This window comes from Podarcis melisellensis (genome assembly GCF_964234715.1).
Source record: "Podarcis melisellensis genome assembly, chromosome: 8".
Classification (NCBI taxonomy): Eukaryota; Metazoa; Chordata; class Lepidosauria; order Squamata; family Lacertidae; genus Podarcis; species Podarcis melisellensis.
In genome coordinates this window covers 56,208,644-56,232,136 of record NC_138540.1, presented here as the reverse complement: position 1 = coordinate 56,232,136, position 23,493 = coordinate 56,208,644, and the positions used below count along the sequence as shown (strand labels likewise).

Genomic DNA, 23,493 nt, shown 5'->3' with positions numbered 1-23,493 from the left:
TGTGCGTCTTATGGAGTGAATGCAGGCTGCGCAGCTATCACAGAAGACAGAACAGCAAGAGGGATTGCTGCTTTCACTGCGTAGCAATCCCTCTTGCTGTTCTGGCTTCTGAGATTCAGGGTAGTTGTATGGCATCGCTGGGCTCACTGAAGTAGGAACCCAAGGAAGCTGGCATTGGGATATGCTGTATAAAGCGATGCCATAATGAGGGTATGTACCTCAAATCCCTTCAACAGTGCAGTGGATTGTGACATGCATGAGGAAGGCTTTGAGATGTGGTCGGGGATCCTGGCCTGCACCTTTTGGGGTCATTTGGTGTGGCAAAGTGTCTCAGGGCTGGCCCTGATTTGTGTGTTCCTCTTGTACCACTGCAAAATACAATAGAGCTTATTCTGCAGTACCTGGAAATAAATAAAAAATTATCTCAGGAAACAGATGCTCAGCAACAATGACTTATTGGCCTAACTTCCAGTGATTTAGATTAATGGACAGGGAGAAGCTTTTATTGTCATTGAGGGGAACTGCATGGCTGGCCTTTGAGCAGAAAAACAAACCCAGGGATTGATAACTCCCAGTTGGGGACCTACAAGGAGGTCTGTGTGACCCGTGTCTAGTCATCCTGACATAGTGGAACAAGTTGTACCTGTTACAACAAAGCCATCTAAAGTCAATACTCATTAATATTTGTCAGCATTCCCAGTATAAACATTATTGCGAGAAGTTTTCTCTGATATGATGCACCTTTGTATGGCATTTTCAATAATATAGGCACCTTTATCTAAACTTTCCTCTACTATATGTATTTTTTGAATGCATGTTTTGGTTATACAGCTGCATTGCAAAATTTGGAGAAAAGCAGATTCTGAATGATAGCTGTGCTTTGGTTTGTGTAAGGTTTTTTGGAAGTGCAAATTAGGTGAACTTGCATCAGAAAGCAAACCAAAGCATCACCCTTATCCCTATATGAAATCCCAACGGTTTTGAAAGGAGATATTTAAGCCAATGGGATATTTCCCCCTCTCTTAAGAATCATTGTTGCAGGGGCAGAGGCATAGTGGTCTGGGGTCACAGGGAGTTGAAAACCTGCTACTGTTTTTGCACCAGGGTCCTAGTGCCAGCCAGTCAGCATGAAGGCACTAAGATGCTTTCTTACCCTTAAAGCCAATCAAAGAGTCAGCCGCTGATGTTGGGCTCCTAGGGTCACTCTGGAGAAGATGTGTCGGGAAAACACGGAGGAGGATTTGCTCTATGCTCCAAAGCTAAGCTTTTGGTAATGCTAGAAACACAAGAGGCTTTCATTTCAAGAGAACGGTGTGCAACAAGGAAAGCACAACTTAAGTCACTTTGAAAGGAGATATTGGCGCACTCCAGATCATTTACCCATGTATGTACACAGCAAACTAGTATGTGTTGGCTGCAAGGGAACACATGGGGAACTGCACTGATTGTTGCAATGCATCCCCAGTTATTAGTATGTTTAATTATAAGATCATACAGTAATATTAGTAGGTTTCATTAACTTAGAAGGGGGTGCATTTGTGACAATCATGAAGGGACCTTGCACTTAAGAATTTGCCACTGTACTACTGCACACAGCTGCAGAAGGCAGGCAGAAGCATCTCCTTGTGGGCCTGATGAAAATCATTCACCCTCCCGATGCACCTAGTATATTAATTTATATTTAAAAACCCGTGGTGTGGTTACTCACCCCACACAATTGTTGGGTAGCTTGTCGCCCACTGAAATCAGTGGACCACAGTGGCTATGTGGGTGTACAATATGAGAAATCTTACCCTCCAGCCCTTTCTTCTGTAACTATACATATACATAGTGTGTGTGTGTGTTAAATAAATGTAATCCGTAACAGAATTTGCTGCATTGAATAAAATAAACTGCCCTTGGATTATAAGAACCATGTGTAAACCCTGTTCTTCAAACCTCCAAATTCAGTGAAAGATCAGGCCCCCACTTTAGTGATGTGAATGTCCGGCAGTAACCCTTGAAAAGGGTATCTGAGGCCATTCACTCTTTCAACTCAGGATGTCTGCTTCCAGAAGCAGAACAAAAAGGATAATGCTGGAAAGCATTATTGCTATTTTTAAAGCTGCAAACTTTATAGCCAGTGGCTGGATTCCAGCTAAAGTTACTCAAGGTGAAGATACATCAATGGGAGAAGTCACTTGCTGTGACCATCTTACAACCATCTTCTACAGAACCTGTAGCAAAATCCTATGCATGTTTACTTAGAAGTCTATCATAACCAAAGAAATGAGCATAGGAAAACAGCCTTTGGCTTCCTCTATATGGTCTGTTTACTGAGCACTCATCCTGATTTCATTGCCCAAAGCTTATGTGTGGTATTTAGATTAAACCTCCTCTTTATGGAGCATTCATTTAGATTTGTTTGCAAAGAGTTTGTCCAGCAATGAGTGCTCATCCCAAATTTATGCCAATTTGCATTGGGATGGGATTATGAGACTTCTCAGTAATCATTCACTCATTACACACTTTTTGGTGACGTTCCTGTAACTTTTCTAACTGCAAAAAGTCAATATTGAGTCCGAGGTGCCTTTAGTTGTGTCTCTGATGGCTCATCCACACTTCCATTTGGTCTGTGTTTCATTGCCCTTGTCCCATGCTTTCTCGGCATAGGTCAGAGAGGTTTCTCTTCTGTCCTGTCGCTTTCCCCAGGCAAACTTACTGTTTACCGCTGAATCGGAATAAATGTCAATCTGCAAAAACTCGATGGACTTTGTTTTGATTCAGCGGAAAATTTCAGGTTTCCCGAGGGGAAGCGACGGGGAAAATGAAAAAGCTAGAAAGCACAGAACAAGCAGAACAAGTGTGGATGAGCCCTAACTTTTCTTTGACTTGGACCCAAGGGTTAGCTTGTTAGCATGGATTAGTGCATCAGTCCCCAAACTCTGTCCCAGGAAAGACCTGCATATCTACAGTGAGATATCATTCAGTTAAATACAGTGGTACCTCGGGTTATGAACTTAATTCATTCCGGAGGTCCGTTCTTAACCCAAAACCGTTCTTAACATGAGGTACTCTTTCGCTAATGGGGTCTCCCGCTGCCACCATGCAACTTCCGCTCACATCCTGGGGCAAAGTTCGCAACCAGGAGCATCTACTTCTGGGTTAGCGGAGCTCGTAACCCGAAGCATTGGTAAGGAGGACTTTACGTAAACTGAGATTTCACTGTACTGTACTTAAATTTCATTCAGATACTTTCAGGGCCAGGTTATATTACCATTTCAGTCCAGGCTCTGGGCATCTTTTCCTCCACCCTTTGCTAAGCCTGAGGGAGCCAGTTTCTCCAGTAAAAGGTTGCCAGGAGTCATTCACCTCTTTTGGCTCAGGATATCTTAGCAGAACACAGCAACAATTGGAGCTGGATCTGCATGGAGAGCTCGTACACCCTGGACTCCACGGACAATGGAAAGGCTTTGCAGGAAGATAGTGGCAGATTTATAAACACCAAGCAGGGACAATCTGAAACTCTCAGTCAATTTAGCAGTCAAGAAGCCATTGATGGCAGGAAGAGAGATAAGGCTATTCTTGTGCAGGCCTTTTTCTGCTGGAGCTGAAAGTGCTTTTTTCAAATCACGTTGCTGAAATTCCTGGAAGTTCCCAATTGGATTTTTTCCAAGAAAGAAATGCTAGACAATCCACATGGTGTATTTATTTAGTGTGCTGCTTTCCATCAGAAGTGACCCCAAAACAGTTTGCATACAACAAAATACATAAAATGCAATTGAAAATAGTAAGAAAACAATAACAATCTGTATAAGGGTGTAAAGAAGGGTGAAACTGAACTAGGTTTTGCCTCCAACACTTGAGAAACAGGTGAGCCTTCAACCTTTGAGGGAAGCCTGTTAGTATTATAAACACAGTTACAGATAGGTAGCCGTGTTGGTCTGCCATAGTCAAAACAAAAAAAATTCCTTCCAGTAGCACCTTAAAGACCAACTAAGTTAGTTCTTGGTATGAGCTTTCATGTGCATGCACACTACTTCAGATGCACTTCTTCAGTGTATCTGAAGAAGTGTGCATGCACACGAAAGCTCATACCAAGAACTAACTTAGTTGGTCTTTAAGGTGCTACTGGAAGGAATTTTTTTAGTATTATAAACATTAGTGTTGTAGTCAAAGGAATCCCACAACTGGGGGTGCTGCCACAGAGAAGGTCCTGTTCCACCAAAAAAAGTGCAAGTAGATAAATAGGTACCACTCCGGCGGGAAGGTAAATGGCGTTTCTGTGCGCTGCTTTGGTTTTGGTGTTCAGCTGCACCAGAAAAACTGTCTGAGTGGGAAAGTCAATTCACCTGACGTTGAATTGGGATGTGAATTTTTGGAGAGCTGTGTTCATGATGAAAGCATAGTTGCAGCTCACGAAATATGATTGCTGGGTATCTGCTGATTTTGTCATTGTTTGTTATTTTGATTCATTTATTCTATACATTGAACTTTTGTGTATTTTACTTTTGTTTTAATATGTTGTCCATGACTTTGTGGGCCTTTGGACCAGAAAGCAGTAAATAAATAAACCATAGCATAACATGCACAAACGGATGTTACACGAACCACAATTTAAGAAGGAAATTGACAACCTTTGTGCCTGTTTTAGGGGCTTCCCATTGAGAGATCTGGTTGGCCACTGAGAGAACAGAGTGTTTGGCTTCCCCAACATGATGCCCTCCAGATGTTTGGGACTATAACTCCCATCAGCAGCAGCAGCCAGCATGTTGGGCGGAGGGGAGTTGACATCCAAAACATCTGGAGCCTGCTGTAGAGACTTGGAGAAGATCCATATCGCGCCTTTTAAGTACAAAGTACAAAGAATCCTGGGAGCTGTAGTTCCCTCCTACAGAGCTATCATTCCTAGCACCCTTAACAAACTACCTTGCCAGGATTCTTTGGGGGAAGTCACATGCTCTCAGTGTGTGTTGGATGTGCACAGATTTTAGTTAATTCATATTCAGCTCCAGATGTATGACAGGCAAAGTCATGGTTCTGCAGGGGTTAAGTGGGCTGCAAGAACGTGAGAAAAACAAAGAGGCTGGTCTTAAGCAAGGAAGTGGGTCATGTCCTGCCTGAGGAGGAGTAGAGAGCCATGGGGAGTACAAGGGAGGCAGCTACCTTTCTGGTGGGGACAGTGGAAGGCAGTTGCTCCTGGGATTTGCAGCTCGAGGGCATTCTGCCTTTGGCAAGTATCAGAAAAGGATGGCAAGGATCCTGATTATGTTAGTGAGTCTGCTCAGCAGCTCATTGGCTTGCAGTGCTGAGCCATCATCTTACAGCGACGCGGGTGTTGTCTTCCGAATGACGAAGCCAGCTGTACTAGTGCGTAAGTTGTCACAGCTCTCTCTCTCTCTCCCCGTGTGTGTTTATAATATCAGTTACCTTTGCTCTTGCTGTCCCCAATCTGGTGCCGTCCAGATGTTTTGACCGATGACTCTCACTAGCCCCAGCCATCTCTGGAGGCACCGTGTTGGCATGCTGGCGCTGAATTGTGGGGTGAATTCAGTTCTGCTGATAACACCGTTGTCCCTCACAGCTGTGATCACATTCTCTCTTGGCAGTCAATGAGAAAACTGCTCATGTCATACAGACAGCCTTCCAGCATGCAGACTACCCAGACATCAAGGGGGAGAAGTCTGTCCGGTTTCTTGGGAAGATTGCCTATGGATTGAAAAAGTAAGTGTGGCTCTACTTAAGCTCCCTTATTTACATCTCTCCCATCGCAAACCTGTTTAGCTCTGTTTTGCTGAGTTTCTCATTTTCCTAGTCTCAAGTTCGGTTCTCCACATAGCTGCATATGTATGCCATTAAACAAAAAAGGTCCTTATGATTATTTGTCAACATTTTAGTGTGATTCTCTTAAAACAAACATTTTTTACACACTTTTGCCTAGCATATATATTTTACAAATATTTTTTCCAAATATAATTTATCTATAGAAATGATTTAAATAATAGAATCATAGAATTGTCGATTTGGAAGGGACCCTGGGGTCATCTAGTCCAACGCCCTGCAATGCAGGGATCTTAACTAGATCATACAATACATACTATCCAGCCTCTGCTTAGAAACATCCAAGGAAGGAGAGTCTACCACCTCCCATCGGAGTCTGTTCCACTGTCAAACAACTCTTACTGTCAAAAAGTTCTTCCTGGTGTTTAGTCAGTATCACTTTTCTTGTGACTTGAATCCATTGGTTTGTGTCCTGCCTTCCAGAACAGGAGAAAACAAGCTTGTTCCATCTTCCATGTGACAGCTCTTAAGATATTTGAAGATGGCTATCATATCTCCTCTGAGTCTCCTCTTTCCTAGGCTAAACATGCCCAGCTCCCTCAACCATTCCTCATGAGGCTAAGTTTCCAGACCCATGATCATCTTGGTCACCTCCTCTGCACATGTTCCAGCTTCTAATATCCTTCTTAAATTGTGATGCCCAGACGTGGACGCAGTACTCCAGGTGTGGTGTGACCAAGACAGAATACCACTATTTTGGGGGTGGGGACAGAGCTATTTATAACAATTACAGTGGTACCTCAGGTTAAGTACTTAATTCGTTCTGGAGGTCTGTTCTTAACCTGAAACTGTTCTTAACCTGGAGCACCACTTTAGCTAATGGGGCCTCCCGCTGCTGCTGTGCCGCCAGAGCACGATTTCTGTTTTCATCCTGAAGCAAAGTTCTTAACCCAAGGTAATATTTCTCGGTTAAGTCTGTAACCTGAAGCATATGTAACCTGAAGCATATGTAACCCGAGGTACCACTGTATATGTAAAATAATACCATGAACACCATTTAAAATGTTAAAATCAGAAATCAGCTCTTATGCATTTTATCATGCACTTTTATATTAAAATGCATTTTTTGTACGTTATTTTCACTAACGTGTGCTAATTGTGTGTGTTTGTGTTTGCATTTTTGCTCTCACTATTTGTTTGGAGAACTGTATTGCAAAATTCGTAAAACTGCAAATTCTGAAGGATGGGTCTGGTTTTGGTTTGCATCTTGTTTCAGAAAGTGCACATTTGGTAGATTTGCCTTTAAATATGAACTAGGTCCAATTTCTTTGCCAGCCTTCACCTTGCCTTAAAATAGGGCTCTTAAAAAGTTGCTGCACCATATCCCAGGTCAGACTATTTGCCAGATAACGGTGCTGTATATTCCAACTGGCAGAAGCCCTCCAGTTCCTCAAGCAGAGGCCTATCCCAGCTGCTCCTCGTTGGTCTTCAGCTACTAGGTTTGAGCCCATGCTTTGGATCACAACAGCAGCAGCACCTCATAGAAATGGATAGTAAAAAAAGAGAAAGAAGTGGGTCCCCAATTTCCTTCATGCACAAATACCTGGTAGCATTTTACTAGCTGCTGAAGGATGGGAATTGCTGCCAGATGGAAAACTGTTCAGGTCTGCCTTTACAAATTGGCTTTCTATGATTTGGGAGGTAGCTTTAACAGAATGTTTAACACAGCATGGCATAATGGTAAGAGATCAAGCTACCACAAAACAAAACAAAATAACCTTTTGGTGCTACCTGGTTTTTGTTCATTTCCTATGTCAATAAATCTGCATTCCCAATTAACCCACCTGCAACACAACTACTCATATGGAGAGATTTTGGCTCTTTATTTTAGTACCGCATACTGAAAATATGTCTGTTATGTGGTTGAATGATGGTACTCCACATTTTGTTTGCCCTTAATATATGTTTACTGAAATTCAATGCAACACATATGGTTTTTTTTTAAAAGGGGAGAGAGAAAAGAAATGTGCCAAGTGTGAGCTGGGTGCTTTGCTGGAAGAGAAGGTGTAATAGCTTCAGCCCCACCTATCCACATTTTGACTTACTTGATTATTAATTTCTGGATTGAGCAGAGCAGCCTGTCCTGGAAGACACGGGGCGGGGGGGGGGGTGTCTCTAGGGAAGAGGAAGCTCACCAAATGTAGGAGGCAAACACTTGGAGTAATGTGATACTCGGAAGCAGAAGCACTTCTTTGCTAGCTGGGGCTGATGGGAGCTGCAGTCGAAAACATCTGGAAGCTCAGGGAAGGCTGGTGCCAAAGGCTATGATAAGATGTGCAGGACTTTAGACCATGACTGTGTCACTTCCTTATATGATGTGTTGTGCGTGACCCACAGCTAAAGCTACCATGCAGGATTACACTAGCAATGGGAGGGCTTGGATGTGGTCAGTGAGGGCATCTGATCCCAAGGGGACCTGGGGGTGTCTATGTGCCTCTTCCAGCGAAAGAGCCCAGCCTACTTCAATTGTACTAAGCCATCCAGTGGCGTAGCGTGGGTTGTCAGCACCCGGGGCAAGGCAAGTAATTTATGCCCCCTAACCCGTGGATTTGCGCCCCCTAACCCCCAGATGTTGCGCCTGGTGCGGCCGGCCCCCCCTGCACCCCCCACGCTACGCCACTGAAGCCAGCCATTCTTTGCTTCCCTTTTGCAGCATCCATATTGGAGAACTGACCATAGAAAACACCACAGTTGACCTCAAGGAGGATGACGCCATTGACATCGGAATTCAGAATGTTTCTGCTTCCTTCCAAGGAACCCTCAGCTATGGCTACGTGGGTGGCTGGCTGTGAGTATTTCCAGAGAAGTCCGCACCTGCCAGTTTGGTCCTGTTGTGGGGGGGAGGTGATGAGGGTGTGAAAATGGAAACATCAGCTTTGCATTTACCACACAACCCCCGACTGCATCACATCCGAACAGCACAACATTGGCTGGCACAGAGCCTAATGTGTGCAGCAGTGCATGTGCTCTGTTCCAAAAATGCCATCCTTCCTGGTTAATTCTACCTGTGTTCCACATGTTCCCAAAATATCACACTGACATTCTATCTGAGAGCACCTCTGCAACAGATGTTGTTGTTTGGTGATTATCATTGTTAAAAATATTGTCACAGGGTGAAGCTCATCCATTCTATTGACTTCGAAATTGAGTCATCCATTGATCTGCAGATAAACGTTAAATTGTGTAAGTAGTTGCGGAATATCCTTGGCTATTGAGACTGGTTAGAACAAGGGCTTAATACACGCAAGAGGCAGCAGGTGGGTGTCTCCTTGAGATGAGATTCAGGGGGAGGGGTTAAGGAAAGCCAGTTTCTCCTGTGATGTGAAGTCTGGTTTATTATCTCTAGTTTATTACCCCCTTCCTGGAAAACTGGGGAAATCTATTGGAAGGGAATACTCAGCTGACTCCTGGTTCCTAATAACTTGAGGCATTTGCTTCTCTATTGGACAGTGTTGGATGACGGGCGTGTGATAGTGGACACCTCAGACTGTTACCTGACTTTCCACAAGCTGACCCTGCATCTACAAGGAGACAAAGAGTATGCTTCATTATTTGAAATCCATACCAGGTTTTAGTAGTGCCTGACTTTCACTTGAAGGACTCCCATATTCATCAGGCTAGAAACATAAGAAACTGTCTTATACTGAGACAGAGCATTGGCCCATCAAGCTCAGTGCTGTCCACATTGACCAGCAGTTCTTAAGGGTTTCAAGCAGAGTTCTCTCCCAGCCCTACCCTGGGGATTGAATCTGGGACCTTCTGGTGTGCTCTATCACCAAGCTACAGTCTTTCCTTATGTAGTCTTATGTAGCTGCTTTGCCACTATCAACCTCCCATTTTGCTGACCATGAAATCAGAAGCCTAAAAGCCAAACTTCCCATGAGGTTAAACACATCATTGGTAGTAGTTTCAATTAATAACCTGTGCAGAGGTGTGGGAATGTTGTGGACAGTAGGAGAGGATATATCCCCTTTGTTCCCGCGTAAAAGGAATAAAGACACAACATAATGTAATAATAATAATAATAATAATAATAATAATAATAATAATAATAATAATTTTTTATTTATACCCCACCCATCTGGCAGAGTCTCCCCAGCCACTCTGGGCGGCTCCCAATCAAATATTAAAAACAGTACAGCATTAAATATTAAAAACTTCCCTAAACAGGGCTGCCTTTCTTAAAAGTAAAGATACTAAGTTTACTTACATTCAGGTTCCCTGAAGGCAGATTTTAACTTGAAGTTACAGAAGAGAGTTTGAGTTCATCCCATATGGGAATGAGCCCATGTACAGAGCAAAATAGCATCAGTATTAGAAGAGAGCAGCAAAAGAGGAAGATGGCTGCATGACTGGCCCTTTTACAGGGTCTCACAGGGTCATGCCCATCTACCTGGTCACATGCAGGGGGAGGGTGGTCACAGACAGGTGTGAGAGGAAGTACCTGGTCACAGACAGGTGTGAGAGGAAGTCCTCTTGGCTGGAGTAACATCCCCCTGTCTGCCCACTCTGGGTAAACAGGAAATGTTATATTTGACAGCAACAGTGGTGTCACATCCTACAAGAGGGGCATTTTCTTCATGATTCCGTTGCATGGGAAGGGGAGATTTCAAACTTAAAGGCTGGTCCTGACTGAAAATCTGCCTCAGAATGAAGGGTTCTACATTTGCTGCTTGAAAACAAAAACAGAGAGACGTTCTAATTTTGTGTTTAGCAGCACCTCAGGTTTGGCCTTAAGTGCCTTTTAAGATAAACCTTATTAAGAAGGGCAGCCCAATACATTTTTCTGCCTGGAGCAAAGTACAAGATGGCAGCCCCTCCCAATGCCACATCCAGAAGTCCACTAGACTGACAGTTGAATCTGACCTCAACACTATTGATGGACCCACATTCACCACCACACCTGAGGCAGCAGGCTAGTTAAGTGGGGCAGGCCAGGTTGTGTCTCATGAGCAGTGGAATGGTTGGGAAGTGGCTTCTGAGGAGCAGTCGAGGGTCTGCCACCCCAGCCCCACAGTTTCTGTCACCTGAGGCAGGTGCCTCACTTTGCCTAATGGTAGAGCAGGCTGTGCTCTGCAAGGCTTACTTGCTTGCCCTGCCTTCTAATCTCCAGGGTGAATTAGGCTTTGGAAGCTTTAAGATGAAAGGTGCTCTTGATTGTTAGCATTTTGATCTTCTTTGCATTTGGATTTTATGTTTAGATTTTCTCTTTATGTTGTAGCTCACTTAGAGCCCATTAGATAGAGTAGGACAAAAAATTCAAATCCAAATGTGTTGTAATAATGAACTTATTGAGCTCACATCCAGTCTTTCTCCATGCAGCCCAGGATGGCTAAAACAGCTTTTTACAAACTTCATCTCGTTTACTTTGAAGCTCGTTCTCAAAAACCAGGTAAGAGACATGGAAGGGTAATTGACACAGGGCTGATGTATGCTAAATGTCATGCATGCTGGGCAATTGATTAATCAGGCTGCACTATGGCAAATGAAGATATGGAAAGACCTAATTTACGTGATCTTAATGAAACCATCATTTATCTGGCTTTCCTTTTAAAAAGTGACTCGGGGTTTAGCTTTCAAGTCCTTGGGAAACAATAAAAGAAGTGCCGTTTCCGTCTCTGCTTCAGCCTCCTTTTAAACTATGGACATATTTCCAGGTGATTTTCACAAAAATATGCATTTTACCCTAGCATTGCATTTTTTTGTACACATTGATTGGAGAACTGCATTGCAAAATCTTGAGAAGTGTGAATTTTGGAGGCTGTTTGTGTTTCATTTTGCATGTTGTTTTGGAAAGCGTGAATTCATAAATTTGTGTTTAGATGTGAACTGAATTTAATTCCTCCTCTGTCTCAATTCACACAATACTATTTAATGGTGCTGCTTCACACATCCATCTGTGAGTCATCTAGGAAACTGCCTTATGCTAGACCATCTAGCTTAGTGTCTAGCTTAGTACTACTTACACTAACTGGCAGCAGCTCTCCAGGATTTCAGGTAGGGGTCTCTCCCAGTCCTAGCAAGAGATGCCAGAGACTGTACCTGGGATCTGCTTGTTGCTCCAATAATGAGCTACAGCCTTTCCCCAAACATGTGTTTGAACATCTCTTTTCCTCTTTTATAGGTGTGTAAAGAAATTAACTATATTTCTCAGCTACTGGCAGATTATGTGCATGAGACGTCAGGTAAATCTCTGTTCACTTTTGTTGCTGTTCCATTTCTAAAAATTATTATTAAAAGCTCTTACTCCTCCATTTATATAACAGTCTCACATGGTATGTCTAGTCTGCTGCTATAGTCTTCAGGGCTACACTTCAGTCCACACACTTTGCATCTGCACCCAACTGGATTTCAAATGTCCTTAGCTAGAAACTAGAAAAAAGTAAAGTAGCAGAGTTGGCTGGGACAGATCCTGCAGCCCGCCGCATCTCCCTGGAAGCCTAATTTTAAGGCCCACTGGCCATGAAAGGGATGGAGCAATATATTCTAAAAGACTTGTGGGAGTATCCTGCAGGGGATAAGATGCATTTGGGTCATGCTTTGCTTGAACACAAGGAAATGCCCCCACCAAAAACAATCCCCTGGCTCCAAAACATGGCCAAAAATATGACATTTAGGTCAAAATGACCTAAACTTCTCTATGAAGGAATGTTGCAGCATTTGGGACTTCTTAGTTTAGAGAAGAGGCAACATGATAGAAGAAGAAGAAGAAGAAGAAGAAGAAGAAGAAGAAGAAGAAGAAGAAGAAGAAGAAGAAGAAGAAGAATAGTAGTAGTAGTAGTAGTAGTAGTAGTAGTAGTAGTAGTAGTTTGGATTTGATATCCCACTTTATCACTACCCGAAGGAGTCTCAAAGCGGCTAACATTCTCCTTTCCCTTCCTCCCCCACAACAAACACTCTGTGAGGTGAGTGGGGCTGAGAGACTTCAAAGAAGTGTGACTAGCCCAAGGTCACTCAGCAGCTCCATGTGGAGGAACGGAGACGCGAACCCAGTTCACCAGATCAGGAGTCTACCACTCTTAACCACTACACCACACTGGCTCTTATGAAGTTTATGAAATTATGTATGACATGGGGAAAGTGGCTAGGGAAAAGTTCTTCTCCCTTTCTCATAACTCTGGAACTTGGGGACATCAAATGAAGCTGATTCAGGACAGATAAAAGGAAGACTTCTTCATGCAGCTCAGCATAGTTAAACTGTGGAATTTGCTCCTTCAGGAGGCAGTGATGGCAACCAACCTGGATAACTTTAAAAGAGGATTAGACAAATTCATGGAGGAAGAGGCTATCAATGGCTACTAGTTAAGATGGCTGTGCTCTGCCTCCACAGCTTTCAAATTTCAGTTGCTGGAAACCACAGGAGGAGCGGAGAGGGCTATTGTGCTTGGGATCTGCTTGCGGGTTTCCAACAGGCATTGGGTTGGCCACCGTAAGAACAGGACGCTGGACTAGAAGGGCCATGGCTCTAACTTAGTAGGCTCCTCAACATATTCTAAAAGCTCACTCTTTAATTTTCTGGTAGCTAACTTCCTTAAAGATGGGGATATCGGAGTAGATATTTCTGTGACCGCATCTCCGGCAATCAAAGCAAATTACATAGAATCGCACCACAAGGTAAGACAATTCCTTCCCTGTGTGAAGGAAAGGGCAATTGTTGATGACGCAAACCCTGCCTCTTTATAGTTGCTGCAGGTGAGAGCCAGGTCACCTCCACACAATGGCTTCCCTCAAGAACCCTGAGAACAGTAGTTAAGGGTGCTGAGAAGTGTAGTTCTGAGGGATAAAATGACAGTTCCCATAATTCTTGGGGAGGGGAGGGGAAAAGCCATGTGCTTTAAATGTAGAGTGTGAGTGTTGACTAGAGGTGTTCTTAGGCTTCCAGTTAAGGACAGATGCTGCTACTAATGGAACTTAACTGCTCATTTTAATATAAAACACAATTGAGGACTAAGATGAGCAGGGCCAGAGGTAAAAGTGGGTGGAGCAATGGACACCAGAGGTTTATACACCTCTCTGCCCTCATTGAGGCAAGCAAGAGGGAGGATTGCAGTGGAAAGGCAATCCTGATGAGGCAGAAGTCCTGGAGGAGAGCCAGTGAGGGTGTGGCTTAGCAGGCCCCCACCAGGCTAGACAGAGAAGCCTAGAGGGTCACATTTGTCCTCTAGGACTGCGATTCCCACCTGTGGTCTAATATGCCTCTAGCCTTCTTCCCAGTCACAAAAATACAGGAGTTCCATGCAATTCCTGTGGAAGGTGGATGATTCCGTCCTATGATTCTGAACTCGTCATTCTCCCAGTGTCCGCACAGTGCCCCATTCAGCAGAAGTCTTGGTGTTTCTACCAACCAGGGCTGGCCCACCCATGGGACCAGGTGAGGCAACTGTCTCGGGTGGCAGGGTCCATAGGGGCAGCAGATCCTGATCTGGATATTTCTTTCCTTCTTGTTCCTGGTGTTGATACTCAACTCAACTCACCCCTTCTTCCCTGGCCAGGGGGAGGACCATTTTGTGGTTTGCCTCAGGTGCCAAAATATATTGGGCTGGTCCGGTCACCAACCAATATGACGACAACAGCAAGGTTTCTTTAAAACAAACATACAGTACTTATTATGGCACAAGCTTTTCTGGACTATTGTCTGCTACTTCATCACTTGCATGAGGCATAATCCCTGGGGCCTCTAACTACATGGGATGTTAATGAGGTGATTAGCGATCATGCTATGTGATTTTTCTAAATTAAATACCAGGTGAAGAGGGAACAGTTGTTGCCGAGATTGCCCACAGGCTGTGATGAAAGGGAGGGTTTGTACTTTGTGTATGCTTAATTTCAGTTTGCGTTTACTTCTGCTGTTTTTCTTTATATTTTTGTTCTTGCGTGGTATTGAAGTGTCTTGTTTAAAAAATTTTAAACACAAGCAAATGAGTTGGATGCATTTTCCTACAAGGAGATTGTCGGTCCCTCTAGATATTGAGGTGTTTATGTGTGACTCCCACATTTCAATAACCCTTTCGCACTTACAAATTTTTTGGGGGGAATACCAATTCAGTGCCTGTCCCATCACTTTCTGCTGAAATCACAAAACTTTTCGTACTGCAAATGTTGTGGGTTGTGTGTGTGTGTGTGTGTGTGTGTGTGTGTGTCCCGTTTTTGTTGCTCTATAGCACTGGAGTCACCCCTCCAGATGTCAACGATGCTGTTACACTGGGGAAGTATCGCAGAAGACCGAATACAGCAAAATGAGGTGTGGCGGGTCCAGAATGAATCCACTGCTAATGCACTACTGTTGTGTCAGTGAAATGTTGCAGAGAACCTCCAGTCTGGAGGAGCCCTGCCTCTCTGCAAGAAGCAGCCCCCTATCCTCAGAGGTATACAAGGAACAACTGCAGTTGGTTTTCAGTTCATAAAGCCCACTCACATTTTCTTCTCTTGAAAGGGCCTCATCGTGTACCAGAACCATTCAGGCATCTTCCATGACTCTGCCTTCACACCGTCTCTGCTGACTGATTCCAAAATGGTCTATTTCTGGTTTTCAGACCAAGTCCTCAATTCTGTGGCCTTGGCAGCTTTTCTAGATAAGCGCCTGGAATTAACACTCACAGGGGAAAAATTAAAGGTAATTTTTGCAGGTGGCCATTTGACTTGGCTTCACTTGTGGGGTTTGGATGGCAAGGCATGGTCATCTGCTGCTAGCAAGAAGCACCAGTTTCACCCAGTTGGTTGGGCCTGTGAGCTTCTTATAGGGGGGCGGGGGTTGGGATTCAGGGCGCAGCACCTCACCTCACCCACTCTGGCCTATCAAGGTCTCTCTTGCTAGTGTGGATGACCACCCTGTAGTTCCCCTCTTGGTCAGGTGGTGGTGCTTGGAGTCAGTTGCAGCCTCTAATCACCCAAGATGCTGATTTAGTCCCTTTTGCCGGCTCAAATCAAGTGCTCAAAAGGGGGCTCCCTTTTAAGGAGGGCAAAGGAAACAAACAAAAGTTCATTCAACTCATTGCTTTTCCCACCCAACCTTCTATATATTCCACGTGTGTAAGACAACATACAATTTCTTCTTGTGCTTGGGACACATAAGCTGTGAATTTCCCTTTTTAGGGATGTGCATTGGATACATTCATTGTTTTTGTTATATGATGGAAGATTCACCTCTTCACTCGAGTCTTCCATATGCGTGTGTGTGTACACCCACCCAATTCGTGATTGCATATTGTTTTCACGGATTTTAATCTTGTATATTTATACATTGCTGTAACCTGCCTTGGTGGTGGTGGTGGTGATGATGATTCCATGCATAGAAGTAGAACTTAGTACATCAGAACTGCTGTGATTCCCACACTGCAGGGCTTGAACTAGATTGCCCTTTGCACCCTTCCCAACCCTACAGTTCTGTGATGCTAGGAAATACATTTTACTTCTTCATCTTTTGCGTCTTTTTTTAAAGGAAATGTTTGAAAGTGAAGAGCTGAAAACTCAACAGGAGATTGTGCAAAAGGTAACTTTTGACCAAATCCCAACCTATCATTTGACGAGTAGGTAGCACATGGTATTGCCTGGATATTGCCTGAACTATTTTCAAGTCTGATTCTTCTTCTTCTTAAAATCAAGCTCTGTTGCTTGGCATCAGCAGCCACACTATGTCCGTCTTTATGCCCCCCAGATTTTTCGGGGTGCCTCCTACAACGACTCCCTGGCTAAGGTGTGGAGCCTTGACCCTCCTCAGATTATCCTCCAGCCCGAAGGAACCATTGTGAAGTCATCTGTGGCTGTGGAACTCAGTGTTCCTCTGCAAGGCGAAGGTCCCCCCTCTGTAGCTTTGTATTTCGAAAAGGTAAGTGAATTTGCAGTTTGCATTTTGGACACAGGAGCCAAAGGCCCACTGGTCACAAATCAGCCACCATTTGCAAGCGCATGTGATGTGGAACAAAGCGGGCGTCATGGAATATAGGAAACTGTCTTATCCAGAGTCAAAGCCTTGGTCTATCCAGCTCAGTATTGTCCACACTGGTTAGCTGGGGCTCTTTGGGGTTTCTGGAAAAATCTCCCTCAGTCTTACTTGGAGGTGCTGTAAATTGAACCTGGGACTTTCTGGGTGCAAAGCAGATGCTCCTGCATGGAGCTATGGCCTTACAATTCTGTTAGGATGCAGGTGGGCTCAGAGAATCAGGAAGAGAGCACTGCTGGATCAGTCAGCTCAGGAGCTCTGCCATAAAGAGAACATCTCACCTGGGAGAGGGACAGTGGGAAAAGTGTCCCTGTGAATTCTCATTGATTTCTCAGCTGCTTTCAACTTTTATTACTCCAGCATGTAATTAAAAACCCTAAATTCTTCAATAAATCAGCTGTTGGATTGTCTGACATGTTCTAACTTAATAGGTCAGTTTTTAAATATCTCCTGTAAATCTGTAATCATCCATTCATCAAGAGACGTGATTTGTTTCCTGTCCCACACACAGTTCTTACTAATAAACATAAGAGCAGCTATTAATAAATTTACCATCATTTCTCTGTCTTCTTATAAATTTCTTTAATGTAACCAAAATAACTAATAAAGTCATGATTTCTGATGCATTCTATGTTTCTTTAAATGCACTCACAAACCTTTCCATTCTGCCTTCCCTGTAGGAAGTCACCGTCACAGTCCAAGCTTCATATATGCAAAAGAACCTATACCTGCATCACTCCGAGGCCATGTATGTATTGCGCTTCCATTGTGCAGAGAGAGGATGGGGGCTTCCAGGTGGTCGCTGTTTTGAGGTGGGATTCAATCACATACTGGCAACCTCAGGTGCCACAATTAAAGCTGGTTTTGGCACCCTCAAATGCAGACCTTTTGTGATGAGAGAAGTGCCAGGGACATGCCCTGAGAAGCCTGGAATAACAATTGCTTGGCACAAGGGTGCATAACCTCCCCACAAAAAAGAAAGCTGAATAAACAAGCCACCTGGAAGCATCTAAGGGAGATCCACACCATGCATTTAAAGTATACCCAATGCACATTTAAAGCATGCAACCCCCCCCCCCCCCCAAATCCTGCAAACTGTGGTTTGTTAAGGGTACTGGGAACTGTGGGTCCAAGACTACTCTAGTTCTCTGAATTCTTTGGGGAAGTCATGTGCTTTAAATGAATGGGTGTAGCTTTGCCACTAGAGTGCCTGGGTACGCAAAAGGGACTGGGAAAGGTGCCTGCTCACACTTCCTTACACACTTGGCTTCTTATTTCCCTACAGGATAGAGATCAAAAAGCTTAAACGTGCCGCAGATATAGCTGTGGTGAGTACCCAGCATTCATGCTTCTGAGCTTAAAGTGTTGAGCTGAAACTAATCTTCCCCCTCCCACAAAGCTAATTTTTGCTCCACGAATTTCCTGTCACAAATATTCCCTGGATGTACCAGTGAATCTATCATCCAAAGATGTTGCAGTAGCATCAGTACTAAGATAAATACCGAAAGAGCATGATCCAACCTGGCAGGGTTGTTGTGAGAATTGCTGAAAGAATATATGGGAAGGGTTTTAGCATTTCAAAGCAACGCGCATGCCAAGTGTCACAATTCTTCTGCCTTCTGCTGCTGGGAAAACTGGACAGGGGTTCACTCAAGATAAGCCCAGCTTGGCACCATAAAACAATCTTCTGCTTTAACAACCAAATTTGTCCAGGGACTGAAGCATTGGGAGATATTTGCATCCCCCACAGCACAAAGCCTTTTGCAGAAGCGCAAATCATATTTTGTTTCAGTTATTGTATTATATTTTGTTTGTATAATTAACAGAAAACTTCATTAAGGATATGCTTATACCTATATTTTAAAAAGCATAGGGTTGCACTGTCCACTATCTACAATCAATTGTTGGTCCGCCCTTCCCCAATCTGTACCCAAAATATTTTGGGGTACAGCTTCCTTCAGCCTCAGGAAGCATGTTGTAAAATGCCACATACATCAATGGCAGGGGTAGAAATAATGAACTAGTAATAACAATAAAGACTTCTGCAATTAATGACTTTGCTTGCAACGTTTTAATTTCAGAATGATGAAACTCTAAAGCACATTTTGGAGAAAATCGTCTCAGTTGCCGGGATCCCAGAAGTGGTATCAAGTGAGTTGATTTTCTACGTGTCAGTGTAGCAGCTCTGAGTCCTGAGTGGCAGAAAAGCAAAACAAGTGTGTTGGTGAGGGAATTCACTTCAGTGGAGCTTGGCTCAGAAATGACTTCCCAGGGCTCTTTTTTAAAAAAACCCCAAGTTGCAGGCCTTTGAGCCAACAACATACCCCTGTTGCTGGGTTTCTGAGATCTCCTGCGTGAACACAGATGGCTTCTCCACACTTCCTCTTGTCTTGTTGCTTTCCCCTGGGGGAAACTGCTCTTTAGTGCTCAATCAAAGCAAATGGTAATTTGGGTTTTCTCCGGATGGATGTTTGCTCTGATTTAACACTAAAGAGCAAGTTTTCCCTGGGAAAGAGGGGCGGGCTCTTCTCATGGCCTATCTGGCGATGTCAGGGACTGAACCTAGAACCTTGTGCACACAAAGTATGTGCTCTTCCCCCAGTGGCAGACCTACATTTGTGGGTCCCTGAAGATTGACCTGTTACCAGCAGTGAGGTCTAGGAAACTACTGTTCTCTTCTTCGGTAGGGCGGTAGGGTTGTTTACCACAACCTCTTCAACATCTGTGCTACTGACTCTCAAACTTTGGGATTGTTGAAATATATACAACAACAAAAATATTCCATTTGAGTCATGTGACTCAAATTGTGTCTTCTAGACCCATTGTGTGTGTGTGTATATATAGCAATGTGGTCTAAAGTCACTTCTGGGGCCCCCCCCCCCGAAGATTAAGTTTACTTAGTTTCATAGTAGATCCCTGCCTTCCACTCAGTTATGACCCTGAAAACAGATGAATCTTCCTTATACAGTGTCAGATCAACTGGCCCTTCTAGCTCAGAACTGTGCACAATGACTTGCAGCAGCTCTCCACAGTTTCAGGAACAGAGTCTTTCCCAGCTCTACCAGGAGATGCCAGGGATTGAACCCGGAGACTTCTGCATGCCAAGCAGAGGCTCTACCTCTGAGCTACAGCCTTCCCCAAGAGGGACTCCGCTTCTGTAAAACTGAATGGTGGTGGTAATTCCATTTCTTGCCCACCTTTCACCATGAGATCCTAGGGCAGCAATTTAAAAATACAATCTTAAAATTAATTTATTTTATAACAAATTACAATAAAAAGACAGGGTGGGGCCTAAATTATATACATCTCAGCAGAGCACGACTTTTTGCCTCATTATGCGTCTCCACCCCCATCATTCTGCCCGGACGCTGAGGTCCAGCGCTGAGGGCCTTCTGGCGGTTCCCTCATTGCAAGAAGCAAAGCTACAGGGAACCAGGCAGAGGGCCTTCTCGGTAGTGGCACCCACCCTGTGGAACGCCCTTCCAGCAGATGTCAAAGCGATAAACAACTACCTGACATTCAGAAGACATCTTAAGGCAGCCCTGTTCAGGGAAGTTTTTAACGTGTGATTTTACTGTATTTTTGGTTTTTATGGAAGCCGCCCAGAGTGGCTGGGGAGGCCCAGCCAGATGGGCGGGGTATAAATAATAAATTATTATTATTATTATTATTATTATTATTATTATTATTATTATATGTTGCACAAGCTTCGTGGGAGGCAGGTGCAATGTAATAAATGTTAGCATCAGTCCCAGAAAACTTCCCTGCCTCAAACAACCACCACTACTTACCCATTGCTGCAAACCACGGTTATTACTGTGACATCAGACAAATCTGGTTCAATTTGGTTTCACAGGATTTGAGAGGAACATAAGTTTCCTGTTGAGCAGCAAAGGACTCAACCATTTCGACATCATTGATCCTGAGATAGTAACCAAAAAGGCAAGTAGAGTTTGATGTATTGGGGCTTATATATCACCCAGCACTATGTCAGTGACCAAACAGCAAAAATATTTTGTGCTTGGCCCTTTCATAGCAGTGGAAAATCCAGGGCACCCATAAAAGGGTTGATTTTATTTGGAAGACAGATTCCTGAGCCAATAGTACAGCGGGGTGCAGAACCAAGCACACTGGCTGTACCAGATTCATACTCGAAGTGTGTCAAAAGTGCCTTGGCTCAGTATACCTGAAGGAGCGTCTCCACCTCTATTGCCAGGGCCTTCTGGCGGTTCCCTCACTGTGAGAAGTGGGGTTACAGGGAACCAGAAGGAGGGCCTTCTCAGTAGTGGCACCCGCATTGTGGAAAACCCTCCCATCAGATGTCAAGGAAATAAACAACTATCTGACTTTTAGAAGACATCTGAAGGCAGCCCTGTTTAGGGAAGTTTTTAATGTTTGATGTTTTCTTGTGTGTTTAATATTCTGTTGGGAGTCGCCCAGAGATGGGTGGGGTATAAATGATTTGTTGTTGTTGTTGTTATGATATGTCCCAGGCTGCGTGTGTCAACTGTGGGGCCGCCCCTGGATGTTTTGCCATTAGAGGCACAACAAATATTGCTGCCCCTGCCTTCTCCTCCTCCACTGCACACCCATTGCCATGTGCCCACCTGCCCCACACCCACTGTTATGTGCGCACATGCCGCCAGGCCCACAGCACCGGAAAGAGGAGGGGCTGATAAGCACAGCAAGTGATAAGCAACACACTCCTTGGAGACTGGATCTGCTGCCCCTCCCAGCCATCCAAAGCCTGCCCCCCTGAGGCAGCTGCCTCACCTTGCCTCATGGGGTGGCCGGCCCTGGCCAACTGTAGTGCTTCTGCACTACACTGAGTTTGACACTTTTGCACTTTTGATGCCCAGAGCATTCCCTGCCCGAAAACTGGGCTGGATGTTTCTGTTGTTGCTCTATCAGTTGTTGTCCTGCCTGTAGGCAAAGGTGTGACCTACCGCCCTGTACATTTTCCAGTTTGCCCACTTCATCCTGCACTTTTTCCCCCCACCTAGGGACACTTAATTCTCCAGATGGACTTTGGCTTCCCACACCATTTGCTTGTAGAGTTTCTGAAGACTACTTTGTAGAAGGAAGAGGAGAAAGAAAAATAAAGGTGATCCAGGTGTATGAGCAATCTGGATGCCCATGAGAGCTGGTGGCCCATTTACATCCATCTCCTTCCCTGTGATCCCAGATGGATTTCCTGCCAGGACTGAGGCTCTGTCTGCGAGTTTTCTCCTTGACTGTCTCCTGCAGGATAAACTCTCTTGGAAAAGCTCTGGGAATCCCTGGCTCTTAGTGTGACAAGAAGCTGAGTCTTCACAGCTGGAGCACAGTGCTTCAAAAAGGGAACAACACCCTCCCTACAATGTTGAGCCTGTCTATATTGGATGTGTGATGGCTTTGATCAGCTTTCTCCAACCAGGACAACTGCTCCCACAGGGGGAACGCATGAGCCTGGCTTGCTGGCTTCCATTTTCATGACGCCCCCAAACCCCATTTGGGAGTCAGTTTATGTCCATTGCTTAACTGCCACAATGACAGCAAGCTTTAGGAAATGGCCTCAAGAATCTTCTCACTATAAAGCTGAGTGTCTTGCTCTCTCAGACTACTCTGGGTCAGAGAAAGGATACCTTTCCACCAAATTCTGGAAAACTTTCTTTCATTTTTCATTTGAATGCCATGTGCTTCTTTTGTTTCCTAAAAATAAACCTGGCTTTTTGTTTTACCGCATTGCTGTGCCTGTTGTTGTCTAAACCTACTTGTATACTTAAAACCTTCTGTAATCCGTCATAATTACTAGGGAAATTTAGGTACCTCCAAAGGCCTAAAGGGCTGTTAGTAAAGTCCTGATTTTCGGGGGGGGGGTGTGACTAGGTGAATTTTGGGTCCCTTGCAACTCTACAGTTCTGCGATTCTATAAGGTTACCTGACTCGTCTTGGTGAGGGCAGGGTCAGCAGAGGGAATTACAGTTTTGGAGAGCTTTGGAGTTTTTTTTATGGGAACTGGTTGTGGATACAAGAGGAGAAAGCTAACTACAAAAGCACCCCACTACCCTGTGTGGTTCTGACTTTCCCTACCAATATATCCTGCTCCAGAAAAGAAAGATCATCAGCTTTCCTTTTTCACATTTCTCCTCCACAAATCAAAAATACCTCTGTCCTTGGTCTTAAAAAGGTCCTGCTCCAGGGAATACTTCTAGATCCCCCTACAATTTGAGAAACCCAAACTGTGTTATTTAATATGTTTCTAGATAGAAATTTAAATATTCCTAAAGATCTAAGTCTTCACACTGTTGAGTCATTTCCTTCTGACTGTATGAGCAGGTGCAGCTCATAAGTGGAAGTTGCTTCAGAACATAAATATCGACCAGAGGTACCAAAAGATTTGGCAACGTGATCTTTTAGAGAAATCAACACAAATACTAAGGGGTAACCAGGGGGCAAAAGATAATGGAGCCATTCAAGAAAATATGGAAGGCGCTCATTGCTTACACAAGTATAAAGGATGATGTCTGCCTTCTGCCTCAATGTAACTCTTGATTATGAAACTTTTTAGTTATTTTCTCTCTTCATCTACAAATATCAAAAAGAAAATTTGAAGCAGAAAGAAAGTGTTAAGATTATCAGTAAGTAGAGATACCGTGCTGTCTTAAGCCTGTCATGTTAATACTCACCCTTTGCATGTTTCCTTTAACCTGTCTCTTTTCTTTTTCTTTTTTTTAAATTGTATATGCCCAACA

At 44.1% G+C, this 23,493-nt stretch overlaps 1 protein-coding gene across 1 annotated transcript; it reads left to right on the top strand.

Moving 5' to 3' along the window:
- Positions 1-5,110: 5,110 nt before the first annotated feature.
- CETP (cholesteryl ester transfer protein) lies at positions 5,111-22,483 on the top strand. Its single transcript, XM_081922711.1, has 16 exons — positions 5,111-5,353; positions 5,589-5,703; positions 8,474-8,608; positions 8,933-9,003; positions 9,271-9,358; positions 11,143-11,212; positions 11,945-12,005; positions 13,343-13,434; positions 15,254-15,433; positions 16,259-16,309; positions 16,475-16,645; positions 17,440-17,507; positions 18,045-18,087; positions 18,841-18,910; positions 20,616-20,701; positions 21,763-22,483. The coding sequence occupies exons 1-16, from the start codon at positions 5,230-5,232 to the stop codon at positions 21,835-21,837; spliced, it is 1,500 nt and encodes a 499-aa protein (XP_081778837.1). The 5' UTR covers positions 5,111-5,229; the 3' UTR covers positions 21,838-22,483.
- The last annotated feature ends 1,010 nt before the right edge of the window (positions 22,484-23,493 follow it).